Source organism: Sphaeramia orbicularis, chromosome 14 (assembly GCF_902148855.1).
Source record: "Sphaeramia orbicularis chromosome 14, fSphaOr1.1, whole genome shotgun sequence".
Taxonomy (NCBI): domain Eukaryota; kingdom Metazoa; phylum Chordata; class Actinopteri; order Kurtiformes; family Apogonidae; genus Sphaeramia; species Sphaeramia orbicularis.
This window is the reverse complement of record NC_043970.1, coordinates 29,602,630-29,627,383: the sequence shown is the minus strand read 5'-3', so window position 1 is coordinate 29,627,383 and position 24,754 is coordinate 29,602,630. Positions and strand designations below refer to the sequence as shown.

General features: G+C 35.7%; 1 protein-coding gene across 1 annotated transcript; it reads left to right on the top strand.

The window, feature by feature from the left end:
- Positions 1-3,034: 3,034 nt before the first annotated feature.
- trpc6a (transient receptor potential cation channel, subfamily C, member 6a) lies at positions 3,035-24,736 on the top strand. Its single transcript, XM_030154906.1, has 14 exons — positions 3,035-3,162; positions 4,952-5,280; positions 6,961-7,093; positions 8,851-9,151; positions 13,071-13,256; positions 13,912-14,076; positions 14,340-14,580; positions 15,209-15,436; positions 17,631-17,895; positions 20,315-20,510; positions 22,955-23,155; positions 23,408-23,464; positions 23,768-23,843; positions 24,383-24,736. Exons 1-14 carry the CDS (start codon positions 3,113-3,115, stop codon positions 24,508-24,510), a joined length of 2,556 nt encoding a protein of 851 aa, XP_030010766.1. The 5' UTR covers positions 3,035-3,112; the 3' UTR covers positions 24,511-24,736.
- Positions 24,737-24,754: the final 18 nt, after the last annotated feature.

The window sequence follows — 24,754 nt, the reverse complement described above, 5'->3', positions numbered from 1 at the left end:
TATTTGCTTTGTAGCAATGAAATCTGAATTCCAAAACTTTTGTCCATATAGTGTAATTTTCATTCCCTTCCAGTCAAACAAAAACATGTTTCTCCAAATTTTATTTTATTTTATTTGTCAGGGATAATACATATAGGCATAGATACATTTAGAAGGTATGCAACAAAGGTAATGTATATAGGACTTGTAGCCACACCAGCTGATTTGCAGAGTATGTTGATTTGCAATATTTGTGATAAATTGACAGATTAAATGACTGTTGATAGGTTGAGTCTCAAATTCTCCTCTTACTTTATCTAAATGGACTATTTAGAAAACTCCTTACAATAGCAGGACAAACCAGTCACAAATCTGAAAGCAGGCTTGTTTTTCTGAGCTCATGGAATGTTGACTTTTTGGAGGCACTTAGTTTTCACAGCAACTCTACAAAACAAATGATTATCTTATAAAACATGTATGTATTGATGTAGGTTAATCTACAAGGAGAAAAATGAAACAACACACTAATGCAGTAGTAACGAATGAATCCAAAAAGCATTATATACAGTTGTGTTATCCTACCTGACATTTATATAGTTTTATTTAACCCATCAAGACCCAAACACCCACCATCGACCAAAACCATCTACTGATGTAAAATGTTTAACACCTTTTAATCCATTAATCCTATCAATACATGTAAAAATGCAGTTTGTTGTCTTTTCATGGTCATCAGATATGACCCATTTGGCTCCGTAGTGAATGTGGAAACACTGTCATCTTCTACAACATTGATTCACCAGTAAAACCCATAGTGTTTGATAAATGACAGTGGATGGAGACACTTGGTTTTATGTTTACTTGATGATATTTTTGCTGAAAAAGTCACTTTTTCCTCATTTTTTCTGATTTGATCTGATAACCTTTGAATTTACTCTGAGCTTTAATGAACATCTACATGATTATTGAATTAAATACAGGAAAATACATGATTTACATTTGAAAAAACTTACAATAAAGAGGATAATATTGCAATAAATGGTGATAAGTCATTTAAGAAAGGTGAAATAAAAAGAGAAATCAATTTGGGAACTGCCACAAAAATACCACTGGGTCTTTATGGGTTAAATAAGATTTAGAATGCACAGCAGCTTCTGCTTGTACAGGAGTATTACAATGCAGTGTTAGAACTTTTATTTGTGCAAAGGTTCAAAATACATCCTCTACAAATGCTGTACTCTCTTTTCAAATGTAGAAGACGCCATCTTCTTGTTTTATATCATGAAAATGCACCATAAACAATGTAAATCTGGGTTGTATCTTGTTTAATATGTAACTAAAAGCAACAGGACTCTGTGACTCACACCACTACTGATGGGGTCCAGTAGGTGGTGGTGTGTTTCTACTTACGTAACAAAATCAACAAGTGTGTGTGCACTTGTGTGTGTTCATCTTTGTGAGGACAAGTGAAAGGTTAAAACTCTGGAAGCTGGAATGGTTTGGTTGATCCTCTCTGAAGAAAGGAAGATATCTGAGAGTCAAGGCCGGGTTTTACATCTGGGGTTCATTTAGGTTCATGGAGGAAAATGGAGGAGCTAGTAATTTATTTGAGAAGTTTAGGTTACGGGTAAGAGGCCAAAGAAGTGGTTATATCAGTGTCCTCACAAATACAGAAGCATTTATAAGTGCTGATTCTTGTCATGTAAGATCTCTGGCTCTTTGTGTGGTCTGTTATGCGCACAATGCTCGGCTTAATACACTCACATATAGATATGCACACATAGAAAAGAATTACCCAGGTGCTTGCCCACTCTGTGCCCCTCAGAGATAAGACCGACAATGTGTATGTTTGAGCTGACATTGTTTACGTCTACATCTGGGGTCTGTTCTGTCCTGAGGAGAAGACTTAACAAAAACTCACACTGGTGACGTTTGACAGCGTTTACCCTGTTCCCTCTTACCATCCTCCCAATAAAACGTGATACTGTTGCGCCATGAAACATCTTAAGTAACTAATCTGCAGCAATGAGGCCCTTAAAAGGTAATTTTTGGTGCCACAATCGTACATCAGCTCTCAGTGTTATCAGATTGTGTACAATCAGTTCTTAGCTTCATCAGATCATGATTCAATGGGTTGTTTAATATGAAAATCAGCCCAAAAACACACAAATTGTGTGAAAATGATGCTGATACAAGAGTTGGGATGTCATTAAAAACAGATATAATGAGGAAAAACACGCCATCAACAGGAAAAAAGAAAAATAAATAATGCTTGCAGCTGTGTTTGTGTGTGTTCGTGTCAATAAAAAGCTACACTGAAACACGAATCCACCTCTGACCTTCTGGTGAGGAATTGGATGTTTGCATGTTCACGTACAAACATACACACATTTGTGTACGGCTGTATACTGTATGTGTTTGTGTATGTGTGTGTGTGCAGAGTGGAGAGTAGTTTTCCCACACTGGACGGGGATCAGTGGAGAGTGGGAGCACACAGGAAACAAAGTCTCCTGGGAATTTAAACCCTGAGGAATCTCATCTGCTGTTCATCAGCCATCAGTCACCCCTGTACGCATGTCCTCAAACACTGACTCCAAACAGTGCAGCCTAAAATAGCATTTTACAGCCTGACCATAAAACAGCTGGTAAAACACAAAATAGCACTAGCACCACTTTTATGCTTTCACTTTTCTTCTTAATTTTTACATATTACCCCAAAATGTTTAAAATTAATCACAGTGAACCGAAAACCAGTGTGGCTTCAGTTTCAGCTGGAATAACTCAGACAAAATGGACCATTTATAGGCTTTGTATTGAGTCATAACAATGATCTGCCATCCACATATGTGAAGTTCAGTGAGTCATGTAAATAAAAGTATAGTGGGACCCTGAACGATGCATTCTTTCTCAAGGGTACAGAAAAAAGAGGGAGGGGAGGCAGAGACAGAGTGAAGGGGGGAGAGGAGGAGGGGGGGGGGAGTCATGGTGCAGGCAGTTGATTACAGGACTGGGAGCGGACCGGCTATTGTTGATTTCCTCCAGGATGAACCACAGATCTCCAGCGGCTCGTTACAGCGGCCGACCTGAGGGGTACACGGATGGACGCAGGGCCAGGAGCCGGGATAACCTGCTCATGTGTGATGACTTTGGAGAGGAGAACTGCTGTCCTGGACGATGTCTCGGGTGAGTCTGATAGACCTCCATCTCTGTCCTCAGGTTATGGGCAGGTGTGCTTCAGTTACTGACAGTGTGTTTCAGGAACATTTTACTGCATACATGTAATGTTAGAAGAAGTTTTCTGAAAGTGTTTTGTTGTTTTTAGGCTATACTTTCATATTGTGCATCATTGTAGAATGGCACAGAAGAAATACAAGATGATTTTAATCATTTAAATCTAGGGGAAGCTGTTATGTAGCTGTATTAGCCCCGATATGCTTGTGGTTATTGAAAATTTTGATTGAGATCAGGGGCATTTATTCAGAACCTTCACTGAAGTAAAAGTACTACAGCTACAATGATTAATCAATTAATTGTTCACTATTAAATTAATCAACGCCTATAATGATATTTAATAATCAGTTTGAGTAATATTTTAAGAAATAAAGTAAAAAGTATTTTGTTGTTTCTTTATTCATTTATGAGAGCCAACTGTTTTTTTGGAGGGTGGTTTTAGACTGAAGAAGACATTTTTTATCATGACTTTTTCAACATTTTCCGTGCTTTATCAATCAAACAATTAATCAGTTAGTAAAAAAAATAAAAAAAATCAATAGATTAATTACCTTGCAGCTTTAAAAGGTGCTAATCCCGCACTGTGAAAACACCAGAGTCAAAGCACTGCATATTAAGCCTTATTGTCATTGTGTGTCTGTGCTTCACTGTTATATTTGATGCATTTCATTCATTTTACTGTTGTATATATGTGTGATGCATTTTACAGCTGTGCACGTTTAGAGTTGAGCTCATTTTATTTACTTTATATAATGTTGGCAGTTAAATCTATAGAAATACATGATATTCTATAAGATCATCCAATGTTCGTAGTGTTGTTGTCCAGAAAATTCTACTTTTTATGAACTCAGAAAAAAGGCCTGTGTGACAGTGCATTTTCTAGTAAATTCAATACAGTTTTAAAAAGCTTGATTTGGCATCCTTCAGTGTATTACAAACCTTTGAAACACATTTGGAGATATGTATGTTGTATTCACTGGATGGAAGGAGGATGAGAACTATAATCTGAGGAGTATCTATAGTTGTTTGACAAATGTAGTGGAGTAAAAATAACAATATTTGCCTGTGAGATGTAGTAGAGTAAATGTCGTTTTCTGTATTTTCAAGTAAAAATTCTCCAATTACAAGAATGAGCCATCAGAGAGAAGGACTATAAACATGAGGACTACAGCTCAAGATCAATATGCACGAATCAAAATAAAATACTGCATCTGTTCCATGTTCTTGTTATGAAGCATTTTTCTAACTGTTATTCTCCAAGTTATTTTTGGAGCCACAATGAAAATGTCATCAAAAGTAGAATTTATATGTGTGTATGTTTGTAAGTACTAATAAGGCGATCAACAAACTCTTTAAATTCTCCACAGTTTGTTAGTGTCTGTATGAGTCACTGTTTATATCATCACATCAAATAAAAAAAACTAATGACTTGTCTCTGTTAAGTTACACTTCTTTCTTGTATAATCCCTTGAGTTAAAGCAATGCAGCTTGTTCACTGTGTAGTCAGTTTGGAAATGTTATCTTTAAAAATCCTGCACGATCAGATAAAAAAATGTTAAGTTGCACTTTTACACTTCATGCTAGAAAAGCATAAGCTGTGTTACTGTTTTATGTCAGTGTTTACAGTAATACAACCCAGAATAGTTTTGTTTTGGATGTGAGTTTGGATTTTAAAGCTCTTTGAGTGTGAATATAAGATTACTTACCAAATATGTGTTTATATCTTCTGATTTTTTGGCAGTTACAGCAGCTCTGAGAGGCAGCTCATGGCTCGTCTCACAGCTGTTAAGAGACGCCAGGCACTCCGTGGTCCGGCCTACATGTTCTCTGCTCCTTCCATCAGCCTGTCGGAGGTGGAGCAGAGGTTCCTGGAGGCTGCAGAGTATGGAAACATACCCGAGGTGAGGCGCATGTTGCTCCATGTGCCCAACCTGAATGTCAACGCAGTGGACTACATGGGCCAGAATGCACTACAGCTGGCTGTGGCCAATGAGCATCTGGAGGTGACAGAGCTGCTGCTGGGGAGGGAGGACTTGGCCAGGGTTGGAGATGCTCTGCTTTTAGCCATCAGTAAGACATATGTATGTGTTTGTTGGAGGTAAAGCTGGGGCCAGTTGTTCAGAAATGATCTAATCTGAACATCTGGATTGGATGAAGTAATTGAAAATGGTGGTTCAGTGAAAAGACTATGAAATCAGGTTAAAGCACATTTTACAGTCAAGGTTTTCATCTGGGTCTGACCTCTAAATAGATTATCTGTTGTCCAAAAAGAGTTGGGAATACTGTGAACTAGAAACAAAATCATTATCCATATCCTCAAGGCTGGATTTAGTAACACAATGTAGAAATAAATCTTACAAAATCTAATAAAACCTAATAGAACTGGCAAAGCAGCACATTTGTATCATCGTGCAGGCTGGTAATAATGACACAAACAGCTTTCAGCATCAAACAGAAATGATATATTTAATTCTAACACATCTGAGAACAACTCAAAGCCTCTCTGAACATCATTTACTTTGTCAGCGATTGGACAATTTACAGTCGTGGAAAAAATTATTAGACCATCAAAAGTCATCAGAAACAGTGGTTATGCAATCAAGTACTAACTCCAGTGTGTATCATGTGACTAAAACAGACAGAAAGGAAAACATGGAATGCCTAAAAGCACTGTTTTTGGCAGTACAATGCCATAGTTATTGATGTAAGAATTAAAATGATTTTGCTTATTATCAAGAAAACCATGGAAAAATGGCTAGATATCAGCTCTGAAATTAAACTATTATGAGCTATTTTTGTTGTCATCATTATATTTGTCCAAAGAAATGTACTTTTAGTTGTACCAGGCATTAAAATGAACAAGAAACTGAAGAAAACAAGAGTGGTCTAATATTTTTTTCCACACCTGTATACATATCAACAATGTATTTTCTATTTGTTTTGGGTTAGATAAGCGGTCTGACTGACACTAAAAATGAAATTGGCATTTTGTATTGATTAATTTTACTGGTTTATGTCTTAGACTGATCCCATTGTGGTTATCCCACCTGTTATTCTTGACACAGCCACCAGGCTTCCCATTTAGAGCAACGATAATATGGAAGAACTGAAATCAGAAGAACTCCACAGTTTGACAATACACTGCAAGTTTCCCCTCTTGGTGCCAATAGGAAGAATATAAACATAGCTGACCTGGTGTTGTTTCGTGTTGTTAAAAAAAAAAAAGAAGGTTTTTTTTTTTTTTTTCCAAAATTCTGTCATCCCTTGGAGTAGGGTCACATCAAGGTCACCTCTTTTAGAATCTGATTATCCATTGATAACTGCATATTTAACACTCCTATCGGGCTGAAAATGCCTGTGATTAGACTAAACTGGAACATTACAGGGTTTATTTTTCCTTTTCTCATGTCCTCTCAAACCATTTGAATTACAGTATTATGGCAGGTAATAATGGAATTTTTGTCCAGTGATGCTAAAAACAAGTGCTATAGCTTTAATTGGTATCCAAGTTGTGTTTGGCTTGAAAATACAGCACAACAGATGAATTACCAGATTGTGGAAAACAAAACATGGCACTTTGCAGTCTCACTCTGATCTACTGCTTATTACCTATTGTAAACAACTGGACACTGAAAATAATTTGATACGGGTCACACTGACCTTGTATGACATACTGATGCAAAAACCCACTGAGATAAAGCTGCAGAGACCAAACTCACTAAATCCTAACCAGGTGTTTGTATGTTTTAGGTAAAGGCTATGTTCGGATCACGGAGGCCCTGCTGGGACACCCTTCTTTCAGGGATGCCCATCGTCTGACAGGGAGTCCTGCTCAGGCAGACATGTTGGATGACTTTTATGCTTATGACGAGGACGGGACGAGGTAAGAAAAGCAATGTCGACTCTAAACAATTTATGTCCTCTGATAAGATCCTAAAAACAGAACTGGAGCAATAAATATGACATGTGGCCCTCCCAGAATGACCCTCAGTGCAGTTAAAGAGGCATTTAGGAGAAGAAACTGATGCAATTCATGATTTCATGTAGAATAAGACATGGGGAAGGGCTCCTCTGAAAGAGAAGAACTAAACTCCCTAAACAAACACAGATACAGTACATTTTAGTGAACAATAATATAAAAATCTAATACATTCATTTACTTTTGCTGGTGATAGACGCTGTGCAAATAACAAACGGGTTTAATATACAGGTTTCAGCAGTGTAAATCTGTTTTCTCATTGAGATTGAATATATACCTGTATATATACTTGTATAAACATGATCTTATTAGTCAGTACGGAGCCAAATAGTGAATGAATGAACGTAAAAGCATGAATGAAACAGCTGTGACCAGTGTAAGAGTCTATGTTTCATTTGTAGATGCAAAATGTTGTATGTTTGAATCTTTATCGTTGTGTGATGGATGGATTTATGGGGATGAAAGAAATTAAAATTGCAAGTATTTATTTTAAAAAAATGTCCTAAATACATGGACATAGACGATCTGAGAAGACCAAACAACTGTAAAGATAATTTCTTACCAAAATGAACATTTCATATCCTTCCAAAACTAAAAATAGCAGTCGACTTTTACAACATAACACCCTTTAAAAGGACTGAGAATTAACTTATAAATAGGATATTAGGTTGTAAATCATTAATAAGCTTTTATAACACATTAGAAAAAAGACCAAGAGAGTCCACATCTTCTTTTACTATTAATCCTTAGATCTTTGCATTCAGCTTAATCTAATATTCATTAATAGGTGACTAGAATTTAACCACCTTCATTATATCTTACATTGGTTTATTAAATGAACAGATTTATATACTGAAGCTTTAGTGATATGTTTAAAATGAGGCCTCATTAATCAGTTGTAGATGTTTTTTGAGAATTGTGATGTACATTAACCCATAAAGACCCAAACAGCCACTGGCGACCAAAACCACCTACTGATCTAAAATGTTTAATACCTGTTGATCCACTAATCCTATCAATATATGCAAATAATTGTTGTAAAATGTAGTTTTTCAGCTTTTTATAGTCATCAGATATGACCCATTTAGATGTTCAGAGGCTCCGTAGTGAACGTGGAAACACTGTCATCTTCTATAACACTGATTCACCAGTAAAACCCATGGAGTTGGATCAATGACAGTGGATGGACACATTAAGTTTTTGGGGGTTTTTTTGCAATAAATGATATTTTGCTTAGAAAGTCACTTTTTCTTCAGTTTTCTCTGTTTTGACATAACAACCTTTGAATTTACTTTGAACTTTTATAAACATCTACATGATCAGTAAATTAGATATAAGAACAAACATGATTTACACTGAAAAAAGTCAAACTAAAGAGGATAATATTACAATAAATTGTGTCAAATTACTTATGAAAGGCTAAATAGAGAGGAAAAATTAATGTGGGTACAAAAGTAACACTGGGTCTTTATGGGTTAAGGCTGCATTTTCCTATTATAAATGGTATTAATTCTTTAGTAAAAGGTCCAACATGCCAGGATGACTCAACATGTTAAGTGTGTTTTAACTTCTTTATAAAGATTTATGAAGTGTTTACAACCTCATTAATAACCCACTGATGTCGTCTTTCTAAAGGTAGTCTTATTGTCTTATTCCTTCAGATTCTCCCATGATGTGACCCCAGTGATCCTCGCTGCTCACTGTCAGGAATATGAGATTGTTCACACTCTGCTGAGTAAAGGGGCTCGCATCGATCCCCCCCATGACTATTTCTGCGGCTGTGACTCCTGTAACTACCAGCAGCAGTTTGACTCCTTCAGTCACTCTCGATCCAGGATCAATGCCTACAAAGGACTTGCCAGTCCTGCTTACCTCTCCCTATATAATGAGGACCCGGTGCTGGCTGCCCTGGAGCTCAGCAATGAACTGGCCATGCTGGCCAACATCGAGAAGGAATTCAAGGTACAAAAAAATCTAAAGATGATTTTTTTAGTTTCTTGCATCTCATCTTATCAACCTTTTTGCTTTTCAGTGCTTGTCACTCTTAACATTAAAATTTTTCTTTGATTACTGTTAAATATGAGCATATGGTTTAACCAAAGATCTATAAAAAAGACAGATTCCAGCATCTGATTTGCCAGCAAAATGAAACATCCTGTCACCTTAGTGGGCATGGTCTAAAAGGGTGTAGAGGTTCATGTGGATGGATGAAGGTAGATTAAAAAATATAACAACAATACACTAATGTTTTTACTGGAAACACCATCTTCGTGGACCCATATGCTTACTTAATCAATATCTCTTATTTTTTCCTATGGTATAAGACAAAGATAATAAATATGGTCTTAATTTAACCTCTATATTGAGAAAATGCCTAAATACCAGGATAATAAAAGTCAAATTACCAGACTTCACTTATCTTTATTTTAATTTAGTCAAAAATTGTCAGAAAGATCATCAGCTCATTAGCTATTGTTGGAAATGTGTTGTGAACAAATGTATTGTGAAAGAAAACAGTGGAAAAATAGTTTATTACATGGCAAACATACATATTTGACTTCAGCACCATTGTTTGCCGTGTCACAAAGCTATGCAGACAAGGCACATGGTCCTGTTTTGTATTTTTTTCTGTGAATTATTCGGATTTCTGATGCTTGGCACTCCCTAAGAATTTGTTTTAGTTCATGCATTGAATTAAATAATTAAATAATAATTATAAGACAGCTGTTTTCAGATCAAACTATTTTTTATAAGGCATTAAATCTGATGCACATGCACCAGCAGCTGGTCATATAATAAATTAGACTCAACCTCACTCATCATTCATTATGATCATAAAGTTGGAATATTCACCTCCTTTATTTCATTTGACCAATTTTAACCATCTGTAAAAGGATAGTAGATAATATAGCATTAACTTTGCAGTTTTTGAGGTCTGTTGGATTCAGTTTTTAGGTACACAACCCTCCCTCCCCCCGCCCCCCCTCCACACACACACACACACACACACACACACACACACACGCACACACACACCTACACACACACACACACACACACACACACACACACACAGGATGATTTAGGATGACGTGTGGGACAGTAGTAACCCTGAAACAGAGAACTGCCCCCCAGTGAACCATTTTGCTTTTATGAGGGCTATTGATGGGATTGCAACCACAAACACATTCATGTAAGAGTCAAAGTGACACAGTGATATAAACTTGAAGCACTGTTGTTGTTTTCACCACTGGACACAGCTGTAAATGAAAATGAGCACCTATGACAAACTTGATGATACCATAATACAGATGTGTGTTAACAATGAGCTTTATACTTTATTGAGTGAGTGATTGAGTCTGTGGGTACATAACATTGATTCATTGGTGGTTTTAGTGGTCCTTAGTGTATTGTGGTATGTGACCTCCACCTGCTATTGATAGTTTGGAATATCAATACAATATAGAGCCCCTTAAAATGTCTATGTGATGATAAGCTTAAGATTAATGTTCTCTACAGTAAAGATTTGGTGACTATGGAACAGTAACCTGCATGTACATTTATTGCAAGGGACTACAAACGAATTACAAGATTAACGTAAAAGTAACTAAAAATTCCCCCAATGACATTTAGTTCCATATCAGGCATGGTGGGCAAGCTGAAAATTCATAATCCTGCTGGTGTCACCGTATATACTCTACTGTTCATCTGTAAGTACACAAAACATACACAATACAAGTGGTGCCAGGCACAACAAACCCTACCCCTTGCACATATTGTACCTTATTTTGGCATCAGTCCAGCTTCTGTCATTGTTTCTATGCATGTGCTGAGGTCAGCATATCAATTACCTCTACATATGTGGCAAGTTTGAAGTAAATTGAAACAAAATTGATGTTTTTTAGACATGTGAAATTTTGTCTATGATAAGTAAATGGGAAAAGAAAATATATTTTAAAAAATTCATTTAAAAAAATGTAACTTTAACCTACTTTTCCCAAAATGTAATCACATCTATTCTGGGTCACTTACAATTTATAAACCCAGTTTAGCATGAATTCAACCAAAAGTTTTGCTGCTACAGACATTTGAAATTTTGCCTATTGTAAGTAAACGGGGAAAAAAAAAAAGATATAAAGAAATTCGTAAAAAATTTGAACTTGGACCTTCTTTTTACAAAATGTAATCACATCTATTCTGGGTCACTAGCAATCTATAAACCCAATTTGGTAAGAATTCACTTAACAGTCTTGCTTCTACAGACATTTTAAATTTTGCCCATTATGAGTAAACGGGGAAAAAAAGACTTAAAAAATTCATAAAAAATTTTAACTTTGACCTACTTTCCCCAAAACATAATTCCATCTATTCTGGGTCACTGGCAATCTATAAAACCAATTTGGTATGAATTCAATATATAGTTTTGCTGCTCCAGACATTTGAAATTCCGCCCATTATAAGTAAATGGGGGAAAAAAGACTTAAAAAAATTCATAAAAAATTTGAACTTTGACCTACTCTTCCCAAAGTGTAATCAGATCTATTCTTGGTCACTGGCAATCTATAAACCAAATTAGGTATGAATCAACCCATAGTTTTGCTGCTAGAGTATTAACAAAGAAACAAACAAACCGAACCAAAAACAATACCTCTTGCCTCCCCTTTGGGGGGGCGGGGTAATAACCTACATTACATCAAAACCAGTAAAATAAATTTGCTAGTATAAGTTGCCAGTAAAAACAAAGACATTTATGAGCCGGACAGGAAGAAGTAGACACAGATGAGACTCATCAGTACCTTTGACACACACACATACAAAACTAATATTGAAATAGTAAATATTTGTACGCTTAAGTATGTTTTTAAAGAACAGTGTTATAATACAGACATACAGGCACTCTGATTTTCATTACTGATCTGGCCTTCTCAAAAATATATTTAGGGTCTTAGTAAGTTTAGAAATGAACATCAGAACATGGTTTTTGTACTGTGAAAATACCGGTTATATATATCAAAACCAATAAATATTCATCTTATTATTTTAATTGAAAGTTTTATGTCCCAGCTTTGAAGTCTTCCATGTGGTCATCAGAAACTCCACTTCCATATTTACGGTCATCTTTTAGAACTGATTTATGATAAGGTTTGTTGTGACCATTTGGCATCAAAATGAAACCAACTTAAAAGTGACTGAACTGAAGACTTTAACATAACTCAAATAATCTTTAGATGCACCATGGCTTTGTGGTTTACGCAGTCAAAAACCTAGTGTCCATACCATAGATGTATTTCATGTGTTTTATTGTCAGGTTTTGCAGGCAAACAACAATTCAGGAATTTAAGGCCTACTTGCTGCTTCTTCTGCTCATCCTGTCATGTTGGCTGACTTGATGACTGACTGGTAAAAAAAACATAGGGCCCCCCCCAGGTGCATGCTGGTCTCCCTGAGTGCTGCCTATTTTATGCCCAGGCGCCCACGATCTAAACTAATAAGAAAAACAAAACAAAAGGTGCTAAATACAAAAGAATGAAAGTAATAACTATGAAAGTCAAAACTATACTCTAATAATCATACAAAAGGGTAAAAAATCAAAAATAAACAATGAGCAAAGAAATAGTAAATTATTAAACAAAAAAGAAAGAAACGAACAAACAAAATATTACCAAAAAAGTAAAATAACTTTGAACAAAAAAACTAAGCAGACAAATAGCTCCTATAAAGTTTAAGGGTAAAAGAAACCTAAACAGGGACCAGTTCTATTTCCGGCCGATAAAGTGTATTTGAGCTGAGTTGCTTTTGATGCATTCTCTCCATTAGAAAACTCATGGAAGCTGCTACACTGCTTCCAACTGGTGCATGTGCTCTCATGGTGTTTTTGCAGAATGACTACTGCCGTCTGTCGAGCCAGTGTAAGGACTATGTGGTGGGTTTACTGGACCTGTGTCGTAGCACTGAGGAGGTGGACGCCATCCTGAGTGGAGAAACAGACTCTGAGGACACCTACGATCTACCGGGTCGCCCCTCACTCACACGGCTCAAACTGGCCATCAAGTATGAACTCAAAAGGGTGTGTACGTTAACGAAGACTATTCAGGATGTTTTCTGCTCTAAGTACCTGTGATTGGAGAATCATTTTTCTTTTGTTTTCTATCAAGAGTAATTTGTCTTTAACCTTTATCGTTTAACATCTGCTCTTTTCAAGGTTAGGCTTAAACATACTACTACTATACAACTAATAATAATTATATACATATATATAATAGAATACAATACAATATCTTTATTGCCATTATAACAAGTAATAACAAGTACAATGAAATTTAAAAGTGTCATCCAATCTGTACATCATACATTTTAAATTTCATTGTACTTGTTACAATGGCAATAAAGATATTCTATTCTATTCTATTCAATTCTATTCAATTCGATTCAATTCGATTCGATTCGATTCGATTCTATAGAACAGATAACAAAAAAAGGACAAAACAGAACCGTAAGTTCTTGGTTATAATCATCCAGCAAAAAAAAAAAACAAAACATTAATATATTAAATTTTACCAAAGAGTGCATCTCTTATGTTCTTGTAAACAGGACAGTAAAACACAAAACACCTCTCACTGTCACTTTCACCAAATGTAGTCACACAACGAACACAGTGACCTAAGTGCATCCTGATGATCCCCAAACGTACCAAGCACATGTTTTTCCTTCATGTGTTTCAGTTTGTGGCTCATCCAAACTGCCAGCAGCAGCTGCTCAGTATCTGGTATGAGAATCTTCCGGGTCTGAGACAACAGACCACTGCTGTCAAACTGCTGGTGGTGCTTGGTGTGGCTATTGGACTTCCTGGACTAGCGCTGGCTTACTGGGTCGCTCCCTGCAGCAGAGTATGTTCACAGACATCACTCACAGGAAGTTGTTTAACTACACTAATGCCCAAAAAGTTGGAATAATTTGTTTTCAGATACATTCCTCTTTTTTATTCCTTTTTATATTCATCAGTAATCAAAGCCCAGTTACACTTTATTTCTCAAGAATAAATCACATTGTCACAATCATTGCACGACAAGAGGTAAAAATATTTTATTCAAACGTCATGGGCAACAGTGTAAATATTGACCTCCTCCTGCTCCTGTCTCCTCTGTTTCAGGTGGGGAAAGTGATGCGAAGCCCCTTTATGAAGTTTGTGGCCCATGCTTCATCCTTCACTATTTTTCTGGGTCTTCTTATCCTGAACGCTGCTGACCGTTTTGCAGGCACCACCCTGTTACCGAATATGACGCACCATGAGCACCCAGACAGGTCATTGAGGTCAGACCCCCTGCTGCTCTACCGAATGACCACAACACCCTTTACATGGATGGAGATCCTCATCTTATCATGGGTCATGGGTAAGAACTGGACCTGCACGATGACTTAATCTCCTCATTAATGAGATATTTGACCTCAGAGCATGAATATCTCATCTATTCTGTCATTTTTTCATTGAGACTTTTATCATTTCATCTTATATCACTTTAGTTCTTATTTCTCTTATCAACACTAACCTTATTTTATTCTTTCTTACATTGTCTTTTTTTTTTTTTTTTTTTACAAATTTGTTTCAATTTAGTAAAAAATCTTTAAAGAAAACTATTACCCTGTCCAGCTTTATGTGGTTCTCAGCTAAAGGGAAGAAAAATTATGATGCTAATAATATATCTGCAATTTATTTTTCCAATGCACATTAGTCAATATAATTGTGCCAGTGTGAGCCAAATAGCTCATTTTCAGCTTTTGTCCTTTGGTCTGATGTTAATTTATCCATTAAAGCAAATAATGAAATAAAGAAATACTTAAATAGTTGACTTACCTGTAAACCTGGAACCAAGACAGAGCTGATTATTGTTCCTCAATCATCTTTTATTTGCATGTTGTTTGTCACCTGCAAAGCTCTTTAGATTGGACTGATTCATCAGAAAGGTGCTTGATATGTTGATAAACTGTAGATTAAATGCTGTGGTCTGTATGTGGCTGCAGGTATGATCTGGGCTGAGGTGAAGGAGATTTGGAGTCAGGGTCCAGGAGAATACCTGATGGAGCCGTGGAACTTCCTGGACTTCGGGATGCTGGCGATCTTCTTGGCCTCATTCAGCTGCCGGTTCTCTGCTCTGAGACACGCTGACTTAGCCCAGACCTACGTACACATGAATTACACAACACTGATTAATGTCACTCTTCCCCCAGAGATACACTACTTTACACTGGGTGAGTATGCAAACACACACACACTCAGACTTACACACCGCTGCTCTTTATGTAGCTCTGGTTTGTCTCTGTATAAACAGAACAGTGTGTTACCGCAAGCAGCTGGGATAATGTCTGTTTAATATACCATTAAATTTGGGCTGTAGAAACACTCTGAAGTCTGTGGACGTCAGAGGCTTTAAGGGAAATTACATGTGGAGATATACTGAATAATATAAACAGTAGAAATTTTGAGGAGAACAAATACAGCTGCTCAAGGCACACACCCATTTATATATATGTGTGTATGTGTGTGTATGTGTGTGTGTGTGTGTGTGTAAGTACTTCATAACAAGTAAAAGTAAAAGAACTCCATTCTAAGTATTATAAGCAGCAATCATCACTGTGCAGTAAAATGGCCCTTGATATTGTTTTATTAATATGTTGTTTTATCATATTATGTAATGTTTATTCAAATTCCTGTTGTAGTAACGCGTATGTTGTATTTTATGCTATAGATCAGTGTTTTCCAACCTTGGGGTTGGGACCCCACGTAGGGTCGCCTGGAATTCAAACAGGGTCGCCTGAAATTTCTAATAACTGATAAAAATAAGAATAAAAACTTACTAATAAAAATATATGGTGAGTTGAGAGACAATCACAATACATAAAAGACATGACAAACTCTGAAGCTGAAACTGAAGCATTGTGGTACTGTTTATCTTTCAAATGTTCATTGTGGTCAGTTTCAGATGCTGCAGCTCTTTCATAATTCATAATTTGAGTTAATGTTTGTTCAGTATTAATTGTCAGCCTTGTAAATTCAAGCTGGACTGACTGTACATATCCTGACCAAGGAAAATAAAATTCTCACTTTGTGCAGTAATCTACACCTGGTTTGTCTGCCTCCGTCCATAATAATATACATTATATAGACTAAATGTCATCTAAAATTAATGTTCATTTGCAACATAGTACAGCAAACTATTACATGATCAAAAACTAATTAATTTCAGCAAAAAAAAAGTCTCTGTTTTGAATGTCTGGGGTCGCCAGAAATTTGTGATGTTAAAACAGGGCCATGAGCCAAAAAAGGTTGGGAACCACTGCTATAGATGGTAATGTTAAGCTCATTTGCTATGTCATTATGAAATTATATCCTTTAGAATTTGTTCCAAATTTTACAACTGTATATTCTATTCTATTCTATTCTATTCTATTCTATTCTATTCTATTCTATTCTATTCTACTGGAGGTCAGAACAACAGGCCTGGTTTTAGCCTTGTTACTATGCAGTTTCCAGCTAATTCAGGTGGATTTTTAAAGGATTTATTGAGTTTAATCTTAAACTCAGCCCGTTAAGAGGCACTTCATCTTTTAGTGAATCGCAAACATAAAAATAAACACATTTGGAGATGTGTGGTCTTTGCTGGACAGGAAGGAGATGAAAAATTAAAGAGTAAAAAAGTACAATATGTCTCTGAGATATAGTGCAGTAGGAGTAAAAATAACTTATTTATAGTACAGTCAAAAATCATTGCATTGTCAATATAATTTGGCAAGAATTTACCGATAGATAAACACTAATAATGTAAAATAAGTGATTCCGTATATATAACCCATTTAAGTCAGAATTTAAAAGCTGCATCACAGCATTGAGTGTGTGGAAGGTCCCTTGTAGATCTGAATGCTATAGTTTTACTCCATTCCTGTGAACAACAGCTCACACTCTGCTCAGGTTCTAGCCTTTTTCAAGTCCAGCCACAAATTGTGTATTAGTCATGTCTGGATTTTGAGATGGCTACTTTATTTTATCTTGTGACCTCTGGATCACTGGCTTAGATACAGATGCCGAGTGTCAATATGAAATGTTATTTTTTTATTTTTTTTTAGTTTAGTTTATTTTGATTATGCATCAAAACAAAAGTAATCTTATTTAGTTCTTAGAAATAAAACAGATGGTAAGAAATCATGGGAAAAAAAAACTTATAAACATACATGAAAACAAAGTATGACTTCATTTGCATATTAGAAAAGGAGTGGAAGGAAGTATAACTTATTTAATTCCACCCCTTTTCCACACAACAGTCTATCCTTCACCAGGTGACCAGTCAGTTCCTCCTCAGAAAGCTTTAACTCCATATAATCAGCTATAACAGCTCACCTACGTCCCCATTAATGCAGGTTTATGTTGTTTCCTGTCCTGTTTTTCCAGCTCGGATCCACTGGGTTCCCTCAGACCCTCAGCTGGTGTCAGAGGGTCTGTACGCCGTTGCCGTGGTGCTGAGCTTCTCTCGCATCGCCTACATCCTCCCAGCCAATGAGAGCTTTGGCCCACTGCAGATCTCTTTGGGGAGGACCGTTAAAGACATCTTCAAGTTCATGGTCATCTTCATCCTGGTGTTTCTGGCGTTCATGATCGGCATGTTCAACCTGTACTCCTACTACCTGGGCGCAAAGCAGAACGACGCTTTCACCACGTGAGACATTCCCTCTGCAGACCTACACACCTGAATTACTCTGTTCTCACTGATTTCTCTTTCATGTCACACTGCAGAGACTGATAATCTGCTAGGTTATCAATCTTTTGAACATTTTTTTTTTGGCATATGCTTCGACCTCAGCCGTGGAGATTATGTTTTCTTTACTCATCTTTTTCTTTGGTTGTCTGTCTGTTGGCCATCAGGATAAAAAAAAAATTATCAGGCTGATTTTCATTAAACTTGGTGGAAGAATAGGCTAGAGAAAATGTTGTATCGAAATACTTGAAATATTTTTTGAAAGAACTCAAATTGTTTTGTGAGTAAAGACAAAGGAGTTCATCTTGGATATTTTTTTTCTGTTTTTCTACCTATCTACCTAAGTACAGTACCATTCTACTTTTGTATTGTTTCATTTTATTTAATTTTTTTGCCACACTTTGCAGGGCCATAGTGAAAATGTTGGCTGCTCTTTAATAGATCTATTTCATTGAAAGCCAACTGTGTGTCAGATCCCAGTTTTTTACTGAACCTGCACAATGTTCTCTACTAAATATATAAATATTTGGCCTTTTTAATACATTGTAAAGATTGAATTATTTCATAAAAGAGCAGGGAAGTGTAATTTTTAGCAGCTGTGATTTAAACAAGAGTTAGTAGTTGATCCCTTGGGGATTATGTGGCCATTGTTCACACTCTTCACTCACAACTGTAGGAAATATTACATTATTTTGTTGAACTTTTTCAGCAGTGGATTAATCTGGTAGATTTGATGCATTATAGCAGCATAACAGTGTGCAGGTGGTCAACTTAAAACAATCTAAAATGCACATGCTAATGACAATATTGAAGTAAAAGTGTTGTTTATTATTGTTTTCTAAACTAATATGCAGTATAAGCTACACAAACAATATCTTGCAATTCTTTATTGGATGCAGTCTTTGGTAATTATAATATTAATAAAACACACTGTTGTCCATAAAGTTGGAATAATTTAGTTTTTAGACAAATTCCTCTTTATATTCCTATTTCCAGTTGCACTTTATTTATCAAGAATAAATCACAGTCACAATTAATTCATGAGAAGACATAAAAAATATTTTATTTCAAATTTGTGTGGGAACAGTGCATATAAACTACAACCACAGTAGTCCATAAGAGAATCTATAGCACAGGTGTCAAACATGCAGTCTGGGGGTCAAATCCAGCCCGCCAAAGGATCCAATCTGGCCCGCGGGATGAATTTGTGTAATGCAAAAATTATACTGAAGATATTAACAATCATTGGTCTCAAAATCATTTTAATTCAGGTTCCACATACAGACACATACAGTCCAATTAGATTTCAAGTGGGTCAGACCAGTAAAATATTATCATTATAACCTATTAATTATGACAACTCCAAATTCTCTCTGTTTTTTGGTGTAAAAAGGTAAAATTACATGAAAATGTTTACATTACCAAACTATACTTTTACAAAAAACTTGAATAACCTGAACAAATATGAACAAACGGAAATGTCTTAAGAAAAGTAAATGCAATTTTACCAATATTCTGCCTGTTACTAAATGTTTTGTGTGATTGTAAAGGCACATGTATAAATGATAAACTGATAAACCCAGGCATAATATTGTTAAAATTGCGCTTGTTTTTCTTAAGACAATTCAAGTTGTTGATGTTATTCAGATTTTTTAGGGAAACTTTGGAGATGTAAACCTGATCACAATATAATTTTACTTTTTCCATTGTTATTATTTTACTGGTCCAGCCCACTTGAGATCAAATTGGGCTGAATGTGGCCCCTGAACTAAAATGAGTTTGACACCCCTGATCTATAGCATAATATGTATAAGTCATGGCTCAGGTGGTAGAGTGGGTCGTCCCATAACCGAAGGGTTGGCGGTTCGAATCCCACTCTATTCTAGTCAGTCCGTTGTGTCCTTGGGCAAGACACTTCACCCTCCTTGCCTCCAGTGCCACTCACATTGGTGTATGAATGCATATGAATGTTTGGTGGTGGTCAGAGGGGCTGTAGGCGCGAATTGGCAGCCACGCTTCTGTCAGTCTGCCCCAGGGCAACTGTGGCTACATATGTAGTTTACCACTACCAGAGGGAGAATGTGAGAGCGAATGAATAATGGATCAATAATGTAAAGCGCTTTGGGTGTCTAGAAAAGCGCTACATAAAATCTAATCCATTATTATTATTAATAATTCATCAAAATCAACATCTGCTGTGAACCGACAGTTAAAGTATGTGGTGTAAACATTCAAGCAGGAATGAAAACCCCTGTACAAGCTTTCAACATAAAATTCTCTTTCTCTTCTGTTTTTACTCTCATGGTATCTGATAATCAATAGTTTGTTTAATATTTAAAATATGTTCCTTCTCTGCTTCCTTTGTTTTTCTTCCATACAGCCTGGAGGAGAGCTTCAAGACCTTGTTTTGGGCTATTTTTGGCCTTTCGGAGGTCAGGTCTGTTGTAATCAACAATGGACACAAATTCATTGAGAACATTGGTTACGTGCTCTATGGGGTTTATAACGTTACCATGGTGATCGTGCTCCTCAACATGCTCATCGCCATGATAAACAGCTCCTTCCAGGAGATTGAGGTTGGTCCTTCAACTACCAAATGTTCATCTGTGTTATTAGATATAAAGTCACAGACAACAACATTTACCTGTAGTAGCAGCAGATGAGTCTGAGTTTGCATGAAATATGAAGAGAAATAATGAAAAAAATTGCCTTTTTGTAGGTTGAGTGACAAAAAATATCATTGCCTTGAACAAAGTTTCTAATCTGTTTCTAATATGTTTAATTTCATATCTATATTGGAATAAAAAGTCATCACTAAAATGTATAGAAGTAGTCTATTATTTTAACTCATAACAACCCAGTGCTACTTTTGTGTCAGGTCCCAAATAAAATTTTCTATATTCAACCTTTCTTAAGTGATTTATCACCATTAATTATAATATTATCCTTTGTATTTTACATTTTATTAGTATAAATCAGTTTTTTTTCCTGTATTTAATATCCTGATCATGAAAATGTTCATAAAAGTTCAAATTAAACAGAGAAAACTGCAGAAAAAGTGGCTTTTCTGTAAAATCTATCACTAACTGAACATAAGTCAAGCATTTCCATCCACTGTCATTTATCAAACTCTATGGGTTTTACCAGTGAATCAGTATTGTAGTAGATGATGGTGTTTCTATGTTCACTACAGAGCCTCTGAACGTCCAAATGGGTTATATCTGATGACCATGAAAAGATGACAAACTGTATTTAACATCAGTTATTTACATGGATTGATAGGATTAGTGGATCACCAGATACTGAACAGTTTATATCTATAGATGATTTTGGCCAGGGAGGGACGTTTGGGTCTTTATTGGCTCAAAAAGTAAGAAAAAATGATCTTCAGTAAAACTCATTTTATAAAAAACCTCTGCAGCACTCTTTAAAAATAGGTCATGGTAGACATATTAGATATATTTTCATGCACACTATTATTTCAGGTTTCCCTAATTCAGAAAATGAAAATATTCCGAACAAGCTCTTTACATGAAATGAATATTTCTCTTTTAATCCGGTTTACATGCAGCCCTGCTTAACCTATAGTCTACTTTCAAAGGATTCCACTGGTGACAGACTTTCCTCCCTCTATTGTTCCTTCAAGTATATTCTGGAAAAAGTTTGTTTTTGATATTTGCTCATATCTATAAACATGTTGATATCCTCTGTCATAATGTTAAACAGATGGTGTGTATCTGCTTCTGACCAGAATCTGGATTCATGCATCTTCACCAGACAAGATCTGTGTAATTATTTGAGCTGACTGTGAATAGTCATTGAGTGATACGACCAGTACTACAACATAGATTTATTTTCTGAATGTACTGTATACATGTCCAAAAAAGTTGTATAAAACTGGACTAACATCAGTATAACCCACGTCAATCATCTCAATCAGAAAATGCTCCATGTGGAAAAAAGGGCTAAAATCAGAATAATAGTTTTTATTCCTGTGCATGTAAACTTATTCAATGTCTTCTTTCAAAAATGTTTGAAACTTCAAAATAATTTAAGCACAATGATGAAACTCTGCTTTTTTGACGACCGTTTTCAGTCCAACATTGCAGAGGTCTAGATCTGTTTTACATCTGATGTTACAATGGAACTGTTACCTCTCACTTCTAATCACTATTAATTATTTGATCCATATGTAAATATTAATGCAAATAGATTCTGTTGGGTTTCTGTAAATTGACTTAGAGTCTGGTTTTGACCAACTCTATATATAAAATGTGAAGAGATAACTTTTTTTGTGATCTGGCGCTATATAAATAAAATTTGACTGATTGAGTGATTTAATTGGTTTTCCCCTGAAAGTCGCTTTGGAAAAAAGCGTCTGCCAAATGTGTAAACATAAACATAAACAAATAACTTACTGCTTTTACTCACATTTTGACACAATGTTGAAATGAATTTTGGGAATGCAGTCATCAAAGAATCATGAAATTTTGTAGTTAAATCATTTGTGATTAACTGCTCCATGATGAATTCAAATTAAAGTACTGGTCAAAAACCAAGGAAAACAAAAGGACAGAAGAGTAGATTAATGAGGCTAAGACACTCAGAAATATTTGGAGACATCATTTATTTATTAATAACAACTATATTCCGTACAATTAAATTAATTTTACAGACGCAAGCAGGTTTTAAAAAGGCTTTCTTCATTACAATTACTGTCGTGGCCAAAAGTTTTGGGAACATAAATGTATCCTTAATCATCCTTAACCTATATAACCTATATAATTGTTTCAGTTGTTCCTCAGTGTAATTTAGAAACATGTAGAATTGAAAAAAAAACAACAAAACTTACAGTTTTAAATCATTTCAGTTGACTGATACTTTTCCCTGTCTATAAAACAAATCCAAAGCATTTAATCATACGAGTTTATTAAACCACTGATACAGTGTGCTGTTTTCCTGTCTGTATTTCCAACCACTTTTCCCCTCATTTTCCACATTTTTTCTCTTTTTTCTGTAGGATGACGCTGACGTGGAGTGGAAATTTGCCCGAGCCAAACTCTGGTTCTCCTACTTTGAGGAGGGCCGGACGCTGCCAGTGCCCTTTAATCTGGTTCCCAGTCCAAAGTCTATGCTGGGACTGGCAACGGGCATCAAGACTCTGCTCCTGCAGTATGTATTAGGACAGAATGAGGTGAAAACCGGGACGCAGCTTAATCAGGTACAGAAACATGTATGAGAACACACTCACAGGAAATGAACACTTACAGCTTTATATACAGTACAGTGTAAACAGCATTCATCCTTTATCAGCCTGTACTGTAGGAATGAAGCACTGGTACTGAGAGGAGCTGTAGACACAGAGCCTGAGCACCTCCCAGTGGTTTTATCACTGCATCACAAAACACAGATTTAATGTGAGAAATATCATGCGATGAATGACAATGACAGTGGATTTTTTCTTCTTTTCTAGCTTGGAGACAGTAAAACTTCAACATATGGTGCATCAACCAGCCCAACACGATATCAGGTATTTAGACAAGGAAACAAATACATTTTAACAATAATAATAATTTTAAAAAACCACAAGTCAATAAAAATTATAGATCTCTCTGTTGAAACTAGCCAGTATCTTGCACCTGTGATAACTATACATTACTGTGCCTGAATATTAATAAGCAATAAATATATTTCTCATGAAACATTTAAAACATTACTTTCCTATTCAATGAAAAAGGTTGAATATGGGATGGTACCTTCCGAACAAATTTTACAAATTAACTTGACTTAATTATCGTGTTTTTTAATTTTTTTCTTCACATTTTCTCTGCAGAAGATCATGAAGCGATTGATAAAACGTTACATCATCAAAGCTCAAGCGGACAAAGAAAGTGATGAGATCACTGAAGGTAAAAATCACTTTCTTGCACATTTTTCAGACGTCCTGGAGAATTCAGTTACAAAAAATGTATTTCTCATTAGATTACCATTGTTGGTATGTAATTATTGTTGAAATATATTGTATTATAAGTTATGTAGACTAATTAGTTACAATGTGTAATGTACATCAGTTTTCCTAATCTGTTTACTATCTGTTATTTACATTATTAAGACTCTAAACAGATGTAACTGTATCATTAAAGAAACAAAAGTAATGTGTTATGTTGTATAAATGAGAGGTGGGGGTGAGATTTATTAAGTTTTCTTCTTCCCACTCCTTTTTGAGCAATACTTATTGAATTTATTTTATTACTAGTGCACATGGCAATTGCTACATTGTCTTGATCACCTCTATTGATTAATGTGCTTGATCTGCTATTAGTACCTTGTACACATTAACATTTTGTTTTTTCTTCTGTTCGAAACAAATAAATGAAAGAATGAATTAGACATTTTTTTTTTATCTTGACGTGAAACAACTTCTTATTTACTTGTGTGAAATGTCCAGGTGAGCTGAAGGAGATCAAGCAGGACATCTCGAGTCTGCGTTATGAGCTGCTGGAGGACAAAGCACAGAACATGGAGACACTGGACGGACTGCTCAGGAGGCTGGGAGAGATCAGCACAACTTCATAGTTGCACACAGACACACTATTTGTTTTCTAATTAAAAAGGATACGACGTTGAGATTCTTGTTCATGAAACGGTACAGCTCAGTTCTGAGTGAATGTAGATACAGTAGATGAAAGTCAAAACATTCTAAATGAAATAATGAAGAATAATATATTGATGCGGAACTAAAATGCTGCTTATTATTTGTAAGATTGTCATTTATGTTTTTAATAAATCATTTTCAAGCATGTACAGTCTGATTAAATGC

Coding starts and splice junctions, on each gene's coding strand:
- trpc6a (XM_030154906.1), top strand. CDS start 3,113: ATGTGTGATGACTTTGGAGAGGAGAACTGCTGTCCTGGACGATGTCTC. Junction 9,152..13,070: donor ACATCGAGAAGGAATTCAAG/GTACAAAAAAAT, acceptor GTGTTTTTGCAG/AATGACTACTGCCGTCTGTC. Junction 14,077..14,339: donor GGGTCGCTCCCTGCAGCAGA/GTATGTTCACAG, acceptor CCTCTGTTTCAG/GTGGGGAAAGTGATGCGAAG.